The sequence below is a fragment of the Poecilia formosa genome, unplaced genomic scaffold (genome assembly GCF_000485575.1).
Source record: "Poecilia formosa unplaced genomic scaffold, Poecilia_formosa-5.1.2 Scaffold203, whole genome shotgun sequence".
NCBI lineage: Eukaryota > Metazoa > Chordata > Actinopteri > Cyprinodontiformes > Poeciliidae > Poecilia > Poecilia formosa.
Window position 1 is genome coordinate 486,217 of NW_006800142.1, and position 15,939 is coordinate 502,155.

The following is a 15,939-nucleotide window of genomic DNA, read 5'->3' on the forward strand; positions in this document are numbered from 1 at the left end:
GACGGGGACAAAGAACTTTCCAGAAGCTAATTAAATGACTGTGCATGAAACAGATTCTCCCTGAAAGGCCACAGAGGCACCAAAACAAAACCGTCTGCCTAAGCTAGGCAATACGTTATATTAGTTTGAATAACTCCCAGTGTAACAGTTTTAACCTTTGAATAAAAGGGAATCAGAGTAAGCAATATGGTGCAGATTCTGGCAACTGGGCATCATTTTGTGTTTCTTGAAGCGGAAGTACACTCCCAAAACTAACTGTCTTAAAAAAAAATAGTTTATGTTATATAGCGACATTTTATTCACCTTTTTCATTCAGTTTTTAGTACATGAATTGCGTGTAAAAATGCCCTTTTAGGGTGATCTATTTAATTATAATGGAAAAATCTCAAATGCTCTAGAGAACGCTTAGCAGAAATTGTATTTATGCATTTAGTTGGTGCACACACAATTAACCTGAATTTACTATTTGATAAACTATATTAAGGTTAATTCATTACAAAATAAAACTGTATCAAGTGGTAAATCGTGTACTTAATCATTTCTTTAATACACATTTAAATCACTTAACAAATGTTAGTTTGAGATATATTTCTTTACTCACCAAAGATACATTTTCATAATATTAGAGGAGTAAAAGGAAAAGCTATTTTTGAGAGATCTGACTTAGTTCCTATCAAAAATAAACTTCTTTGATGAATACAAATAACTTTAAATCTGAAGTTTAGATTTTTGTTTTTGAGTGTTTTTTAGTTTCTAGTTTTCTGTAGATGTGTTCAATACTTATTTGCTTTGTCCTTCCAGTTCTACAATCAAACCTTCGTCTGTGGACTAATTTTACGTTTTGTTTATGGATTATTTGGGTTGCTGCCCACATCTGATGTTAATTTTATGACCCTATTAGAAATATTTAAACTTGAATTTTTTTTTTGGATCCTAAAAATGCATATTAAATATCCACGTGTACAAATATGTTTGAAAAGCATACAAAAATCTATGTTTGTAGATGTAAAAGTGAAAAATTCAAAGGGGAGCAGTGCTAACTAGGACGGACCTGAAAATCCTCATCTCTTAAACAGTTTTTGTTCTTTGTGTGTGACTCAAATCTCTGTCCACTTTAAATGAACACAGCTGCAAAAATCGCGTAGTGTTAACTTTTTCAGTTAGTGGGCCAGCAGGGTGTGTCGCACCATTACACAGTATGACTCCTCTCTGTATCTAACATTTTAAGGAATCCTTGAGAGGTTTCAGCAAAGCGGAAGCCACCAATGTGGGGACCAGAGCAGGCTGGGATCTCAAGTAAATAGTCTTAGCCCGCCCAAAAAGACTCCCCCCGCAACTCCTTTACTACCCAGATAATGATTCATTACAGTTGCGAAGTTCCACATGTGAGTTTAACAACATATTCCCAGTAAAGTCTGTCCTGCAAGCCTTTGCAACAAACAAACACAATCTGTAATTAGACTAGCTTGAAACTAAAGAAGTTGGAGCTTTTTGGTGTTCTTAGTTGGTGGTCTTGCAATTTTTTATCTTCAACCTGAGGCAATACTCACACTGCTCTTAGCGAAAAATATTTGTGCAGACTATTTCACATTCGTCTGGTGGAGAAGGAAAATTAAATCTCGTAAAGAAATCTAGTTTAAATACAAAACAAACAGAAACTGAAGGCTCAAGTGAATAGAAAGAACTACTTCTTCAGCTATTTCAACCTTTTCATTCTGCCCCATGGGGAGAAGTCCTACCCTGTGTGTTTGTGCTGTCCCCTTACAGAATGATGCCCAGGGAGGTGTGCCATATGACCCCTACCAAATAAACCACTGACCAGTGTTGGACTGCGCTGCTTATTAGCTGCTTTTCCATGAAAAATGTGAGCAAATTTTGGTCTATGTTCTACTAATGTTGAAAAAATACAATTTCGCCATTGTGGTGTTTCTATTAAATAAGAAAGAAAATTTAATTATCTGTGAATAGGCTTGTTCAAATTATGTAAAGAACTGACTATATACATAATTCATTCACGGCACTAGCGTGTTAATCAGCAGATGGAGTGACAGGTCCCTTATATTTGGGACCTACTATGTATGCAGCATTTTGGGGAAATTGTAATTGGCGATTAAGTTCGACCTACGCGCACAACGTTTTATGAACTATGCTGTGCTGTGAGAAAGAAAAAACAAACAAAACAAATCACAACAAAGACTACTTCCTGTCATCTTTTTCCTGGTTTTCGCCGGAAGTAACATCCGGTTGCTGATCACGTGACTCGTGAGATGAAAAAAAAGTGTTTCCGTTGCAGTTCTGCGAATAGGTATCTTTCGATACTATTTTTTCACGTTTTTTTTTTAAATGGCGTGTTTCCATTAAGCTAATTTATTTTTATTAATTTCAATTTACGCAACGCTGTGGTTAAAAGAAACGCAGCTACTCTGCAAGGTTAGTCAGTCATAAAAATCAATGTTCTAAGTTATTAAGTATTTTTCTTTTCTTTTCTTTTCAAAAAACTTTAGAGTAGTTACAGATAGTAGACCAGTATTTAAAAATCTAATCTTCACCTCAACAAACTCTTTAAAATCCAAGGCGGCCCTATGCAATATCCTGAGCAACTCCTGCGCACACAAGAGGGGGCCTGACTCTTGGAGAAATTTGATCCTGCTTTCGGCCCTTTAAAGGAAAATGGGATGAGTCTGTTGAATGGAGCTATGAGTGAGTTTCACCGGAGAGTTCAAAAGCAAGCGAAGGGCAGCGGCAGCAGTGGCGGCACTGACCGGCCGCAGAGCTCAAATGAAAACTCGAATAAATGAGATGAATGAGTGGAGAGGAGGGGAAGACGGCAGAGCGGAGGGCAGGTTATGAGCCGAACTGCGACGAATCGCCGAGGAAGAGACCCGAGAGAAGAGGAGACAGACAACAAAGTCACAAGGTAAAGCGGCCGCCGCGAGCGGTTCTGTTGTCAAAACTACAGCGCGTGAGCTCCCCGACTGTCACTATCCTCCCTCCTGTTAGCAGACAGCCGGAGGGATACTGTTAACTTCGCCTCGGGAGGCTCTTCTGGACAAACAAACAAACAAACAAAAATAACGCCAGCACAGCTGTGTATGAGATGTCTGGCTGAACTTTTTTCTTTCTTTTTTTTTTTTTCTTGCTGACCGACAGTTTATGGTTGCTGCTGCTGCAACCATATAATGGAGCTATAGCAGTGCGCACACCTGTTGCCGGTGGCCGTTTTCGTGGAGAATTTGATCACATTGTGCCTTTCGGAGTACCTATAAAGATAATTAAAGCTTCAGCTAGCTTGTGGAGTAAAATAGGGAGCAGAACTGGCATAAAATTGAGACTTTTTAGAACATTTGCAGACCGATTCAGAAGATATGTTATAAACAGTTTTAGGGTTTAAAGCTAAATCTAGACCTTCCGGTAGAATTAATCAAGCAAGCTTTACATTTAGTTTTCCACTTATAGAACTACATGTAATGGTCAGGTCATGTATTTGTCTGTTTTTTAAAGTAAGTCATTATTTAATCAACAAAAAAAATCTAGTTCCTATAAAGAAACACGCAGTCCATGTGACATCACACAAGGCGTCTTGGTGCATTGATTTGCGTTGGAAATTGTGACTTTGTGTGTTTGTAGGTAAAAGTTGGAAAGCCAGTTGGACTTTTTGGTTGTTTAGGTACTGAAAATACAAGGTGATCATATAAGCAACTAAAACTGTACTTCTCTCCATTCTGTTTATTCAGACCATTAAAAAAAGACATGTTTGCAAGTAGAGGTACACAGTGTTATGCATGTCATTGGTTTACTATGGTACTTTCCATCAGAACTTCTAAGAATTGGTTAATAATTGAAACTTTCACTATCCTATACGTGTGGGAGGCATGTCAGGGTTCTGACCGTCGGGGGCTCATTTCCGTGTTTCCTTTTATAAACCTGGGAAAACCAGACTTCCGAGTTTAAGAAGAACACACCAGAAACGTACTCGTCATCGTCTACTGTGTCTTTTTGTTGCCATTTGGTTAAATCAGCGTAAAGGTGCATCACCTCCACTTAGTGGGCTGGTTGGCTTAACGGGAGATTAAGCATGAATCATGTATACATGTTTTTGAGGCAGTAGATTTTCTGGATGAGATCATAATTCTTACATGTTGAAGAAGATGTGATGAAGGCCTGCAGGCAGAATTGACAGGGATTAGTCACTCCTACTTCAGACGAGACTAAAACACGTTCTACTGCTTCTAAACATTTCCCAGTTAGATGCATCTCACGTGATGTGTACTTAAAACCTGTACAATTCTAAATTTTAATTCTTAAATGAGTGAGTATTCAGCATTGGAATGATTAAAGTTGTTTTAATGACGCTCATTTCATTTTTTTTTTCGTGGTTTTCCTCTTCATTTGCATCCTTTCAGTAGATTCTCTGTATCCGCAGTGGAATGTTTCAAAAACCTCTATTGACTTGATTATTAACATTAATCATTTGCAGTCTTTTTTTTTTTTTACTCTTCAGGGCATTTAAAAAATACACATCCATACTCCATTAACCTATTGCTTTTTTATTATTATTTGTTTACATTTGTTACCCCATTTTTTTTTCCTGCAGAAAAATTAGTCCTGCCTCCATGCAGGGTTGGACAGAAAGCCACGACCTGAGCACAGAGGGGCAGGAGAGCTTGCAGAGGTAGATGTTTACACCTCAGAGCAGAGGAATGTCAGGACCCTGTGTTTAAGTCAGAGACTGATAATGAGTGTGGTCAGTTTTTTTTTGTTGAGGTCTGTCATTAACCTGAACTAGTCTGAGAGAGAGAGAGCTGCAGGTTTGCTCGCCTGGCAGTGGCTTGGAGGAGGGAAGAGAGGAGGGTGGGAAAGGCGCTGCAGGAGGAGAGGAAAGGAGTGCAAGGAGGGAAAAGAAAAGAGGTGATGCAGGGTGTGCTGTGAGGCAGGCTGACCTCTGGGACTGACATTTATTGTGCTCTTTGTTCAGTTTTACTTTCATTTTAATCTTTTTTCACTTGAAGCTGTTTTGCACATGTTGGGGTAGGGGGTTCAAAAGGTTGGGAAACAATGACTCGGGATTGGAACTATTTTTGTGCCGTACATGTGAGCGCGCACGTGCTACAGCTGTAAAATGCAACAAATTTAAACAAAAAATGTAAGACTAGCTCAGTCGACTGGTAAGAACCACAACGATGTTAGGACCGAGGGGCAACGTCTAAAGCCCTCGTACTCGGATCATTTGTCTGCGTCACCCATAACGTACACACACACACACACACACACACACACACGGGGATCTGCCACGCTGACACAAACCTGCAGCGACTGACCCAGATCTGCGCTCAACGCTCCGCCTTGACGGGAGTCATTCTCATTTTCCAAAAAAACTCCAGGAGGTGCCAATTCGGACCCCGACAGAAGAGAAGGCAGCGGCGGCGATTGAAAATGTCTGCTGGGAATGATATCACTGAACCACCTAATCACTTACATCACCGCAGCTGCATGCTCAGCAGTGTATGCCTCTGTCTGTGTGAGTGCCTATGCACACGTGTCTGTTTCCAATCTGTTTCTCTATGTCTCCTTGTGTGTGTGTGTGTGTGTGTGTGTGTGTATCTGTGCTCCAAAGAGAAGAGTTACGACTCTCTACTGCGTAGTGCGTGTGCTTGAAAATCTGATGATTCAAATAAAGAAAAATGGAAGAACTTGCTTACTACAGTTCGGACTTGTACGTGTGCCGCATTTCTCTTTCATCTGGCTGGTCATGCCAGAGAAAAAAACATCACAAACGATCCCATAGAAATGATTCTATAACCATCTGCGTCCTGGATGGATACGCTATCACTCTCGGAGGAATAACATGTCAGTGGAAAGCAGCAGACTGTTATAGCAGTCATTGAAAGCATCCTGTCGGGATTACTGTGGTGGCATTTCTAAATACTGGGCCCACTTTTCCCAGTGTTTGCTCTGGCTGGGACTGTCTGCAAGATCCTGCAAGCAGTTTAAAGCGGAGCAGCTCCCAAGGTCGTTGAGTTGGAGAGAGACTCAACAGTTCAAACCATCATCTTCTCTCTTTTTTTTTGGGGGGGGGAGGGCTCAAACATGAAGATATACAGAATCGAATGTTTTCGGTACAGACAAGTCATAATATCAAACTGACAACCTTTTGAGAGTTAACCTGGGGGGATACCGACACACAAATCTTTTTACATTATCCAAAATTATGTACGCTTGATTTAGGGTGCGTTCACACCACCCTCGTTTAGTCTGCTTTAACCGAACTGTAGTTCGTTTGTCTAGAAAATCTAGTTTCTTTGAGGAATCGAATTCTGATTCGAACCAAAAAAAAAGCAAACCCTGGTCTGCCTGAAATCCCTGGTCTCGGTTCGGTTGAGGTGAACTGTGGTGCGGCTCGAATGCATATGTGACCGCTCCGAAAGCAGGAAGCGGACCACAGCGCAGAGCATTCTGGATAAATACAACCAAAACAAACACGAGAGTTTAGTGCTAGCAAGAAAAATGACTTGTGGACTTTTGCCAAAAGCAAAAGATAAATACTACAATCCTAAAGTCTGAGGCTACGCCATCTGCGTTTGTGAAGAAACATGCGCTCATGTCTTCTTCAGATGTTTTTGTATAGTTTCTTTCGGTGGTTGTTGGTGCAGCGCCGCCACAGGTGGGAAGGGGAAACATTTTTTTTTATTTTATTTTTTTAAATGCTTTGGATAATTTTACATAGTGCAGTGTGAAAGCAAACCACACCAGCTGAAAATGTAACAAATGTTGCAATTTTGAACCTTGACCAAACCAAGTCTCCCGCACTATCCGGTATGAAAACAGCCTTAGAAATAAAAAAAAAAAGGTGAGGCGTGCATTTGAATGCAGCTCCTTTTACACCGATGCCCACGCATAAAATCCAGTTTTGCCCGTCTTCTTTCATATGACACACGCAGGTAATACCCCACATATGTGTATTTTAATCTCACTGTAAATCCAGCTTGTGCAGCCAAAGTCTGACCCCATTCTCTAGATTGTTGAAAGCTGGTAGAGACGGACATCCCAAAGACTGGTCGCTTTATTTGCAGTGAAACTTTGTTCTGCAAAGTGCTGACTCAGACGGGGCTGAATACACATGCACATCGACACTTTTCAGATGTTTGTCCAAAAAAGAAAAAAGAATTGTATGTCGTGAGAAAATATGAAATTCAAATGAAATACGTTTTTAAGTTTTTTTGCCTGCAGCGTGTCAACAATCTTCTGCTACTTCAGTGATTTTTTTGTTGTTTTTTTTTTGTGCTTTATAGCTTTACCCTTTGTTGAAGTAACAAAAGGATCTGCTTGAGAGAGAGAGCTAGCATGGCAGCGCAAATGGCTTGTTTACATTTGTTTCTGCTCTGACGCTGCTCTCCTCACGGTTTGACCAAAAAAAGGGTTTCTGGCTGGCTTTCCTCCCCCCTCCCTCCTTTCCACCTCTTCCACTCGACTTTGCTCAGAGTACAGACCTCTAAGTTTGTCCCGGAGAGAGGGAGAAATGCTGGTAGTTGGACCTTGACTTGTCCGGCCTGGGCACAGCGGTCGCCTGGTGAAACCTCCACAGGCATGACTTCTGTAATTTGCCCGCTGCGTCTGCATTTATGAGCACGCTAATTGTAGGGGAGCGACGTGGTGCACTTATAGCTGCTGGACTTTGAACGTCTGCTCTCTTACTGACGCAGTCTGGCTGTGTGTTGATTTCTTTTTTCTTTTTTTCTCTCAAGCTAGGACGTCCTCACTTATTTTTCTTCACATCTTTTTGACAGCTGCACCTTTCGACATCTTCACCCTACTTAAAGATCACACAGTAGGGCTTTTATTATTTTGCGAATGACGATGCAAACTGGTCAACAAGCCAAGTCAGGATTTGGTAAAAAAAAAAAAAATAACTTGAATGCACCGGTTTTTCTGCTTTTGGCTCCCTGCCCATTCATTGTCGCACATTCTTTCCTCTTTTCTCTGCAGAGGCAAGCTGACGGCTCCAGCCTCTAGCTGTGATGGGACTGTCATGCAGAAAGGCACTATTGTGCAGCGCAGGATCCTGTTTCGCTCCTTCCTTGTAATTAAGAAGGGATTGCATGGACTGGGAGTTGCGGGTGGGTGGCTGGGGAGGGGGCAGGGGGATTGGGTTAGTAGGTAATTGGGCTAAAAAGCAGAGCTCTGACCTGCTTTGTGGTGGGCAGGCAGGCCTGGGAACTCCAGCTCCCCTCACTCAGTGCCTCCCCGCTGAGGTTTTGTTCAGTGTGTGTGGGCATGTAGAGAAAAGATGGAGGAAAAGAAAGAGAGAGGGGATGCAGGCCGCGACAATCTGTTTCTGTGCAACCAGCATGTATGCGTGTGCATGTTTCATTTCAGCTACACGTGTCTCTGACACAGAGAGGTAGAGGAAGCTTTCATTTAAGTCGTTTCACTCCTGACTCATCATTAGGGGTTGCTTTTTGCTCACGCTTCCTCCGTGAATCATGGGAAATGTGGTCAGCAACAAGCTCCTTTAGATGTTTAATCTCTTTTTTTTTCATCATCTTGTGGTGTAAATGAAAACAGGAGCTGGACTGAACACAGAAATACCGTCTCGGAACTAGCTGTGCCTCGTGTTCAGAACTAAATTAGTGCTTTGCAGCTATTCTTCATGGGCTGGTCTAACAAAAGCTTTTTATTTATTTATTTATTTATTTATTTTTCTCTCCCCCCTTTTCATTCCAGCCCGAGTCCAAAGGCGGAGGCCTGAATCCTCGCCATGGCTGACGTGCTGGAGAGCAGCGGAGCCGGAGCCGTAGGAGCGGCCAGCGTGGACTGGCAGAAACGCTGCGTCGCTCTGGAGATGCAGCTGCTGAGGTTCCGCCTGCAGGCAGGGAAAATCCGAGAGCTGCTGGCAGAAAAGGTGAGACGGTGAGAAAAGGCGGCACACGCAATTGGATTGGTCTCTTCCAAAACACAACTCAGCAGGGCGCCATCATTTTTGGAATCTGGACAGAAATATGGGAATGTGGCCTTAGCTACTGATTCAATTCAGAGATGAAACGAAGAGACTTTATGACAAAAAAAAAAAATCTGAGATTTAACAGCCAACATCCAATCACTGATTTTGTATAATGGTTGATTCTGTTTGTTCTTTAGTAACTATAAATAACTTTGTTTCTCCTTTCTACACAAGTTAATAATGTATCTGAACAATAACATATTACAAGAAGATAAAACTATATTTTTCTCACATACAGGCTGGAGAGGTGCATCACTGAAAATCCAAAGCTACAAAATCCTCTAGATTAAGATCCAGATTAATCTGTGCAAAAACAACCAAAAAAAGATCAGATTTCATTTTCTCCTTAAGGCACATTAGAATAACTTTTGTAATTTTGTTTTATTCAAACTATCAACGTCCCATTGGATTTGCTGCGGCTATATCACTTTTCTGTTGTGAACCATAATTTTTATAAGGCAATGTGAAAGAGAGAACGTTTTCTGTGACGCCGCAGATAAACAGACGGCAAAGACGGAGAGATGTTTTAACATCTGAAATTAGCATTTAGCATGGTTAGCACAGTTACCACAGCTAGCGTGGTTGATTTTTACATGAGGTGTGGCCGATGTGGCCTCAAAGTTATCACAGTGTTTTTAAGAAAACCTTGGCATGATATAACCAATACTAGTAATATATATATATAATATATATAAATTTGTGTACTTTGCATGTGTGATGTGTGTTAATAATTTCCATCTTCCTCTATCAGAGTGAAGTTGTTAAATAATTACTGAAGTAGTTTAAACTTGCAAAGCATAAAATGAGCTAAATTTCCAAGGGAACCTTCAACACAGACAAATTGGAAACTAAAAAAAATATACATATTTTTTTAGTGTCCACCAGTTTTCCTCACGTTCAAAGAAATTCCCAGTACAGAATTTCTGCATAATGTGCGAATACTTTTCACGCATCTGCTTCTCATCGGCGGACTTTTGTTGTGGAAAAGCTCTGTTTATAGTCTGCGACGACTAGAGGGCGGTACGATGGTGTATTTACATATTTACGTGCATGAGGAAACAATTAGAGCACGTGGATGGGTTTGAACTCCAGGTGCTGATGACTGTTTATTTGTGTGCGTAAATACACGAGATTACCCATCGCTTTTGGTAAACACTTGGTCCAGTCATGGTGTGTCATCAAGAGTAGGTTAAACTTTCAGCTGAAAGGAATGTTGAAGCTCATGCGTTCTGGTAATTCCTCCCCCTCTTTAGCTGGTGGAAACAGCAGCCGACCAAATGCTTGTAAAATTTTGCCGACAAAACCGATTCTCTGACCTTTTTGGAAAGCAGTCATCGGGATATAAATTGGTGCCCGTTAAAAGACGCAAAGGATGAGTCGCGTCTCTCACTTTTCCACCGTTTTGACTTTGGGGAAGTATTTGTGTCGTCCAACTCAACGGCTTCAGATTGCCTTTGTCGTAGTGGTTCTCACCCTCTGTGTCCTCGCCGAACTCCATGGCAGAGCAGAGCGTCACATTTGGTCTGCCGGCAGGATGTTTAGAGTCCAAACACAACCGTGTGGTCGATAAGAGGAAGACGACTCCATGCTGTGTCCTTCCACCTCCCCTGTCAGATCTTATGCTGTACAAAAGCCCATTTGAAAAGTGAAAACGGTGGAGTACGAAACATCTCATCGCTGAAATATTCAGGGAGGAGTACACTCATGGTCCGAAAAGGGGTTTTCCCCTAACCTGGCAACCTCTGTCAGCTGATTAACATTGCAAATTGTTTCCCCCCACGATGGGGAAACGTGGAGAAGGTTACATCTTAGTTTTGTGCAGATGAAGTTGATTGGGAGCGGTTCACAGCAGAACTGTGGCGTGACCAGGATGGGGAATCATTTTACAATGAGTAATGAAAACGGATTACTAAAAAAAAATAAAAAAAGATGAAATACAACATTGATGAGTCCAAATGAACGTTTCCATAACAATTAAAAAACCAGTATTCCTAAAGAAAGAGGCTCCGGCAGTAAAATTCTGTCAGTGGCATTTATTGAAGTGTAATAAATGCTTACATTTATTAAGCATTTATTAATAAATGCTTATTTATTAATAATAAATAATAAAAAGCATTATTTTTATTATCCCTCCATGCTTTGACGTTTGTTTTCCCAGCCTGGACACTTTCTTATTTTGCTGAATTATAATTAAGAGCAATTTGACCTAAAACACCACCTTCTTCTTTACTCACGAAACACCACAGGCAAAAGTGTCAGGTTCTAATTTAGTGTTTTTGCAGCTCTCTGATTTAGATTTAAATGTTTGTTAAATGAAAATGACACTCTCTTGCTCGGCGTCAAGGCGCTCCGTTTTATACGTGGTCATTTCAGACGGTCACAAACGTACTGCTCTTCATGCCTTAGTTCTCTTCCTGATTATTCCACAGTTTTTTTTTTGTTGTCTTACATGATGATACCTAATTTTTAGGAATTTCTGTTGCTCCTTCCTGCAATAACTTACATGCGTAATGAAGCACAATCACATGGAAGGTTTACAGTGAAGGCCCGCATCGCTGTGTGTGTGGATTAGTGTGGAACGGGGGACTACTATGCTGTCATCTTATTGCTGTTTGGAAATACCGCTTCATGCTCCTCATCTCGCCGCTTGCCAAGTTAGGAGTGTTTTATGCATTGACCCACTTAGGAATGGAAAAACATGAGTGAAAAAGGAAAAAGTTGACGCAGTTTGCCTTTGACATAGGACTTATCTCCAGCAGCGGCCAGTGAGTCAGACGAAATAAGGAAGAGAGGAAGAAACCCCGTATAACTTGTGGATTTTAACAAGTCCTAATTAGAAAGGTCTGTACAGGAAAATAGTTTTTTTTGGGGGGGGGGATGAAAATACCAAAATGTGACAGTTTCTGAAGGCTTTTGATGTTCCAGTGACGGCATTTTAAAAGAATTCACTATCGCAAAAAAAAAAGAAAAAAACCCTACCTTTTGAGTTTTCTTCTCTCAATAACAACTTCACAAAGAAGAGGGTTGTCACAGTACATATGGTCGTATCTGCAGAGGAAGCAGATGGGTCAAAAATGATGCACGGTATTCTATGGTTGTTTAACCACTGAGAGAAACTAATTTACAAGCAAACACTTGCAGAGAGTAAGCAACCAAAGAGAGCAGTGGACATTATGGAAGCAGCTGCTGTTTACTGTACGAGATGTTCTGCTCTAATATTTCTGCTACAAATCAACAAAGGCATAGCCGGAAACGATTTGAAAAACTTTCTCCGAAGTCTCGTCTCAGATGCAGCACAGCAGTAGCGAGCCTAACCTGCGCCAGCTGACCATTTCTAATTCAATTTAGGACAAGTTACATTAATCACTTAGCCTCACATGGTTTGATCTTCACAGTGCTGCTTGACAATTAGTGTCGGTCAGGAATGGATTGTGCTGAAAAGTCACAAGGTTTACTGCAGTGTGTAAGAACTCTCATTTATCTTGTCCTTTTTTATACACTTGTTAAAAAAAAACTAAACTGTTGTCTTTGTAGGCGTTTCGTAGGATGTCTAAATGTTTTAGGAAGTGGTCGGATCCCTTAGATGCGCGTATGACTCTGGATTCATTCCTAACCGAAAGCTTAAACAGCTGTGGCATCTTTGTATATTTATATCTTCTAACTTGGAAAAACCTTCAAAGGAATTGTGAACCATCACCATTTTTACACGAGCAGTGATAGCTCTTATATTTAGATCGTAAAATTCAAATTAATAATAATAAAACAAAAAATACATGAATCTGTGGTCAAAATACCTTCTAATATAAATGAAAGAAATTCAATTCCTGGTCTCAGGCCATTTACAAGCCTTCTCTCTCTGCTATATTTACAGTATAATAAAGTTTCAAAGTTTGCCAAAAATGTTATCCCCACTTATGAACGAGCTTGTTTGCGCACAACAGTGACCACCGTTTACAACCCTCTTGCGTCGTGCAACATAAAGACCATGTGTAACTGTCCCATATGTTGGTTTGGTTACATATGTCCTCTGTCATGTTGCTCTCTGGTTTCGTCACGTGTGGCTGAATTACCACAGAATTAGACAATGTCGTATCACACAAGTGGAGACGGAAAAGGCCGGTGTAACGAGGTCGTATGTGGAGATTAGTTACGCCCCAAGGCAAAAAATAAACGCATGCATTTTACTAATTTTGAGAGATAAAGTACATTTTAGGGTAGTTAATTAACTGTAATGTGTCTTCAAGATGTTTGAATTGCCGTAGCTTACATGTAATTGCTCTCATTGGTTAGCCCAGCATCCGTTATCCAGCGTCTAGCAGGATGTTGCCTCCATTTTTATTTCTTGTTCTTTTCTGATATGAAGTTCTTCCATCTTCCTTCCAACGTTGGAACCTTAGAGGGGCCTTAAATTCACCTCTTGTATTTGCTTTTTCTGAAGGTCTTTAGCTTTCAAATGCGAGATGATTTCAGTTTGCTTCTCTCTGTCGACGAAGCCTTTCGCCCCTGCTGACCTTAGCCAGAGGAGTCATTCTCGGTCTTCACCCCCGATCCTCCGGCTGTTTGTCGGACTTTAATCTGGCTGAAGAGAAGTGTTTACATGCTGGCCTTTATGGAGGCAATGAGGAGTAAACAGGATGGATGGAGAAAACACAGCGTCTAGGGGGAATTCACACGTTTCTCTCAACCAGAAAGAATCCACTAACGTGTTTGTTCTCCTTTAAACTGGGTCATTGAACTCACGAGAAAAAAGAAAAAGGCCGTCCAGGCTTTCTAGGGAGTGTGCGACGAGGTGCTTGCAGATGTGTGAACTGTCGTGATGACGGCGCGTGCGCAGCCACACTGCTGTTATCTACATTTATAGTGGGAGAGATATTGTTCTCCACATAAAAACTGGCGATGAGGAGGGTTTTTATCTCAAGCTTGCATTGTTAGGCGTTCTTGAGCGAATGCTGAGACTCGTGTCTGGTTTTAATGCAGTGCTGCCCGAGGTCCCAAAGATGAGTCAGTGGGTTTCTGGCCTGTTGCCATTTCAACTAATTAGCTAAGTTGCTAGATGTTCCACCAGGTGTTTCTTAGATTGCAGAACGTTTCCAGCCATTAGTCTGTCTTTTTGTCAACATTATAGCCTGCATCCATTTTTTAAACATGAAGTCAGCTTATGTTCTTATGCTAGTTTCTGTTTTGGTGTTGTAAGTCATTTTCTTATTGAAGAAGCTACACTTGGCGTTTCACCGCGCTTAGTACCGACTTCTTCCCTCCGACAGAAACAGTTGATGTGTTGAAATATGTTTTAACATTTTTCTCTGCATTACAGATGCAGGAGCTGGAGCACAGGGTGTCAGAAGCCGATCAGAGGGCTGAGAAAGCTGAAAAACAGGTAATGGCTAAAATGTGATTTATTTTGATCATAGAAATCAAATGAATATGAATATTATGTATTTATGACACGACACTGTCCATAAACACGACGTAACGCCTGTTATGAACATGAAGGAGTCTTTATGAATGCTTATGACTGTTGTCATGAAGTGTCATTTGGTAAGTAATGACACTTTTAATGCAAGTCTTAATGGAATTTTGCATTAAAAGTGTCATTGTTTACTGAATAATGCAAAGTTTACACTGTAATGGACTTTTCATGCAACTTTTTTTGGCACCTTTGCATTAAAAGTGGCATTATTTACTGAATGAAACTCCAGGACAACAGTTGTAATTATTTATGAAGAGTCATAATTGATAAACAGGTGTTATGTCACAATTATGACATTCATTCATGTCAGTCTTATGCACACGCCGTCAAATAATGTGTTACCACATTACCTGATTACAAAGCAGCAACCATTTTAGGTGTTTAAAATTACAAAAAAAAAAATAATTCAACATTGTCAGTTTGTTTCAGCGCATCAATGTAATCTATGAAGTAGTTTAGATTTGTTGAGAACAAAGTAAAAAACCAGTTGAGAAAATATGTTTGTTTTTTCTTTTGCCTCTTCCTCATTTCAAATTCTATAATGGTTCATACAGTTTTCACAAGTTTATGCATTAAGAACCTACCTTAATACACGTGACTTTTTTTATAGGTCTGTCATCTGATAAAACACAGCCAAACAGAGGGATGTTTTTTTTTTTTTTTTATTGGAAACAAAGAGAGTCACAAAGCTAATACTGACAGTTGCTAACTAAGTAGATTCCTCTGGAAAAGAGACACGGTTAAAAACGCATTCGGGAATTTTTTTTTTTTTTGGAGCACACAAAGGTCAAGACACTTCTGAACACAGAAGTGATTTGACTTAGAAAGAAATGTTATATCAGCAACAACTGTGTCAGTGGCATTGTCCAGGAAAAAAAAAGACACAAACAAACCCAAACACACTGAACCAGCCATGTTTTATTTGGGAAAGAAAAGCAAAGAGTACGTCCACTTGTGGCAACAGTAGCTCCTTCAGTGTCTTTATGCAGGAAAGAGACGCAGCTAAACACAGAAGGGCAGAGCTGGGAGTATGTTAAAACAAATCAAAGAGAGTACCCATATACTGCTGAAATTCACAGAATGAATCCAGTGTAAAACTTGAGGGCTACCTCACATTTCAACCTAATTATGAACTATCCTAGCTTGCCTTACCACAAATAATAAAGCGTTTGTCATTCTTTTTTTCTTTTTACGCTTCCTCTGCTCTCATGCTGTCGGCTTTAATCGTGAATTTTCCATCATTTCTGCCTGCTCCAGGTGTTTTCTGTAGGTAGTAATTTAAGGACACCGTGTCTTTTCAACCCCAAAAACTACCTCAGGGCTTTAAAAGGTTTTTCTGAGCATAGCTGGCAAATGGCATGCTCGTTTTTTTTTTTTTTAATCATTGCCTCGTCAGCAGTCGGCGAAAACTGAAGAGGATCGCATTGATTTGAGCTGACATTGTTTAAATGCACATTCAATTTTGCATTTC

General features: G+C 40.5%; 1 protein-coding gene across 1 annotated transcript in view; it reads left to right on the forward strand.

The window, feature by feature from the left end:
* Positions 1–2,507: 2,507 nt before the first annotated feature.
* The window catches only part of plekhh1 (pleckstrin homology domain containing, family H (with MyTH4 domain) member 1), a 34,712-nt gene continuing 21,280 nt past the window's right edge, over positions 2,508–15,939 (forward strand). The window contains exons 1-3 of the mRNA XM_007567047.2: positions 2,508–2,917; positions 8,722–8,899; positions 14,313–14,375. Coding sequence (XP_007567109.1) covers positions 8,756–8,899; positions 14,313–14,375 — 207 coding nt within the window. The 5' untranslated portion in view covers positions 2,508–2,917; positions 8,722–8,755. The remainder of the gene's footprint in view (positions 2,918–8,721; positions 8,900–14,312; positions 14,376–15,939) is intronic.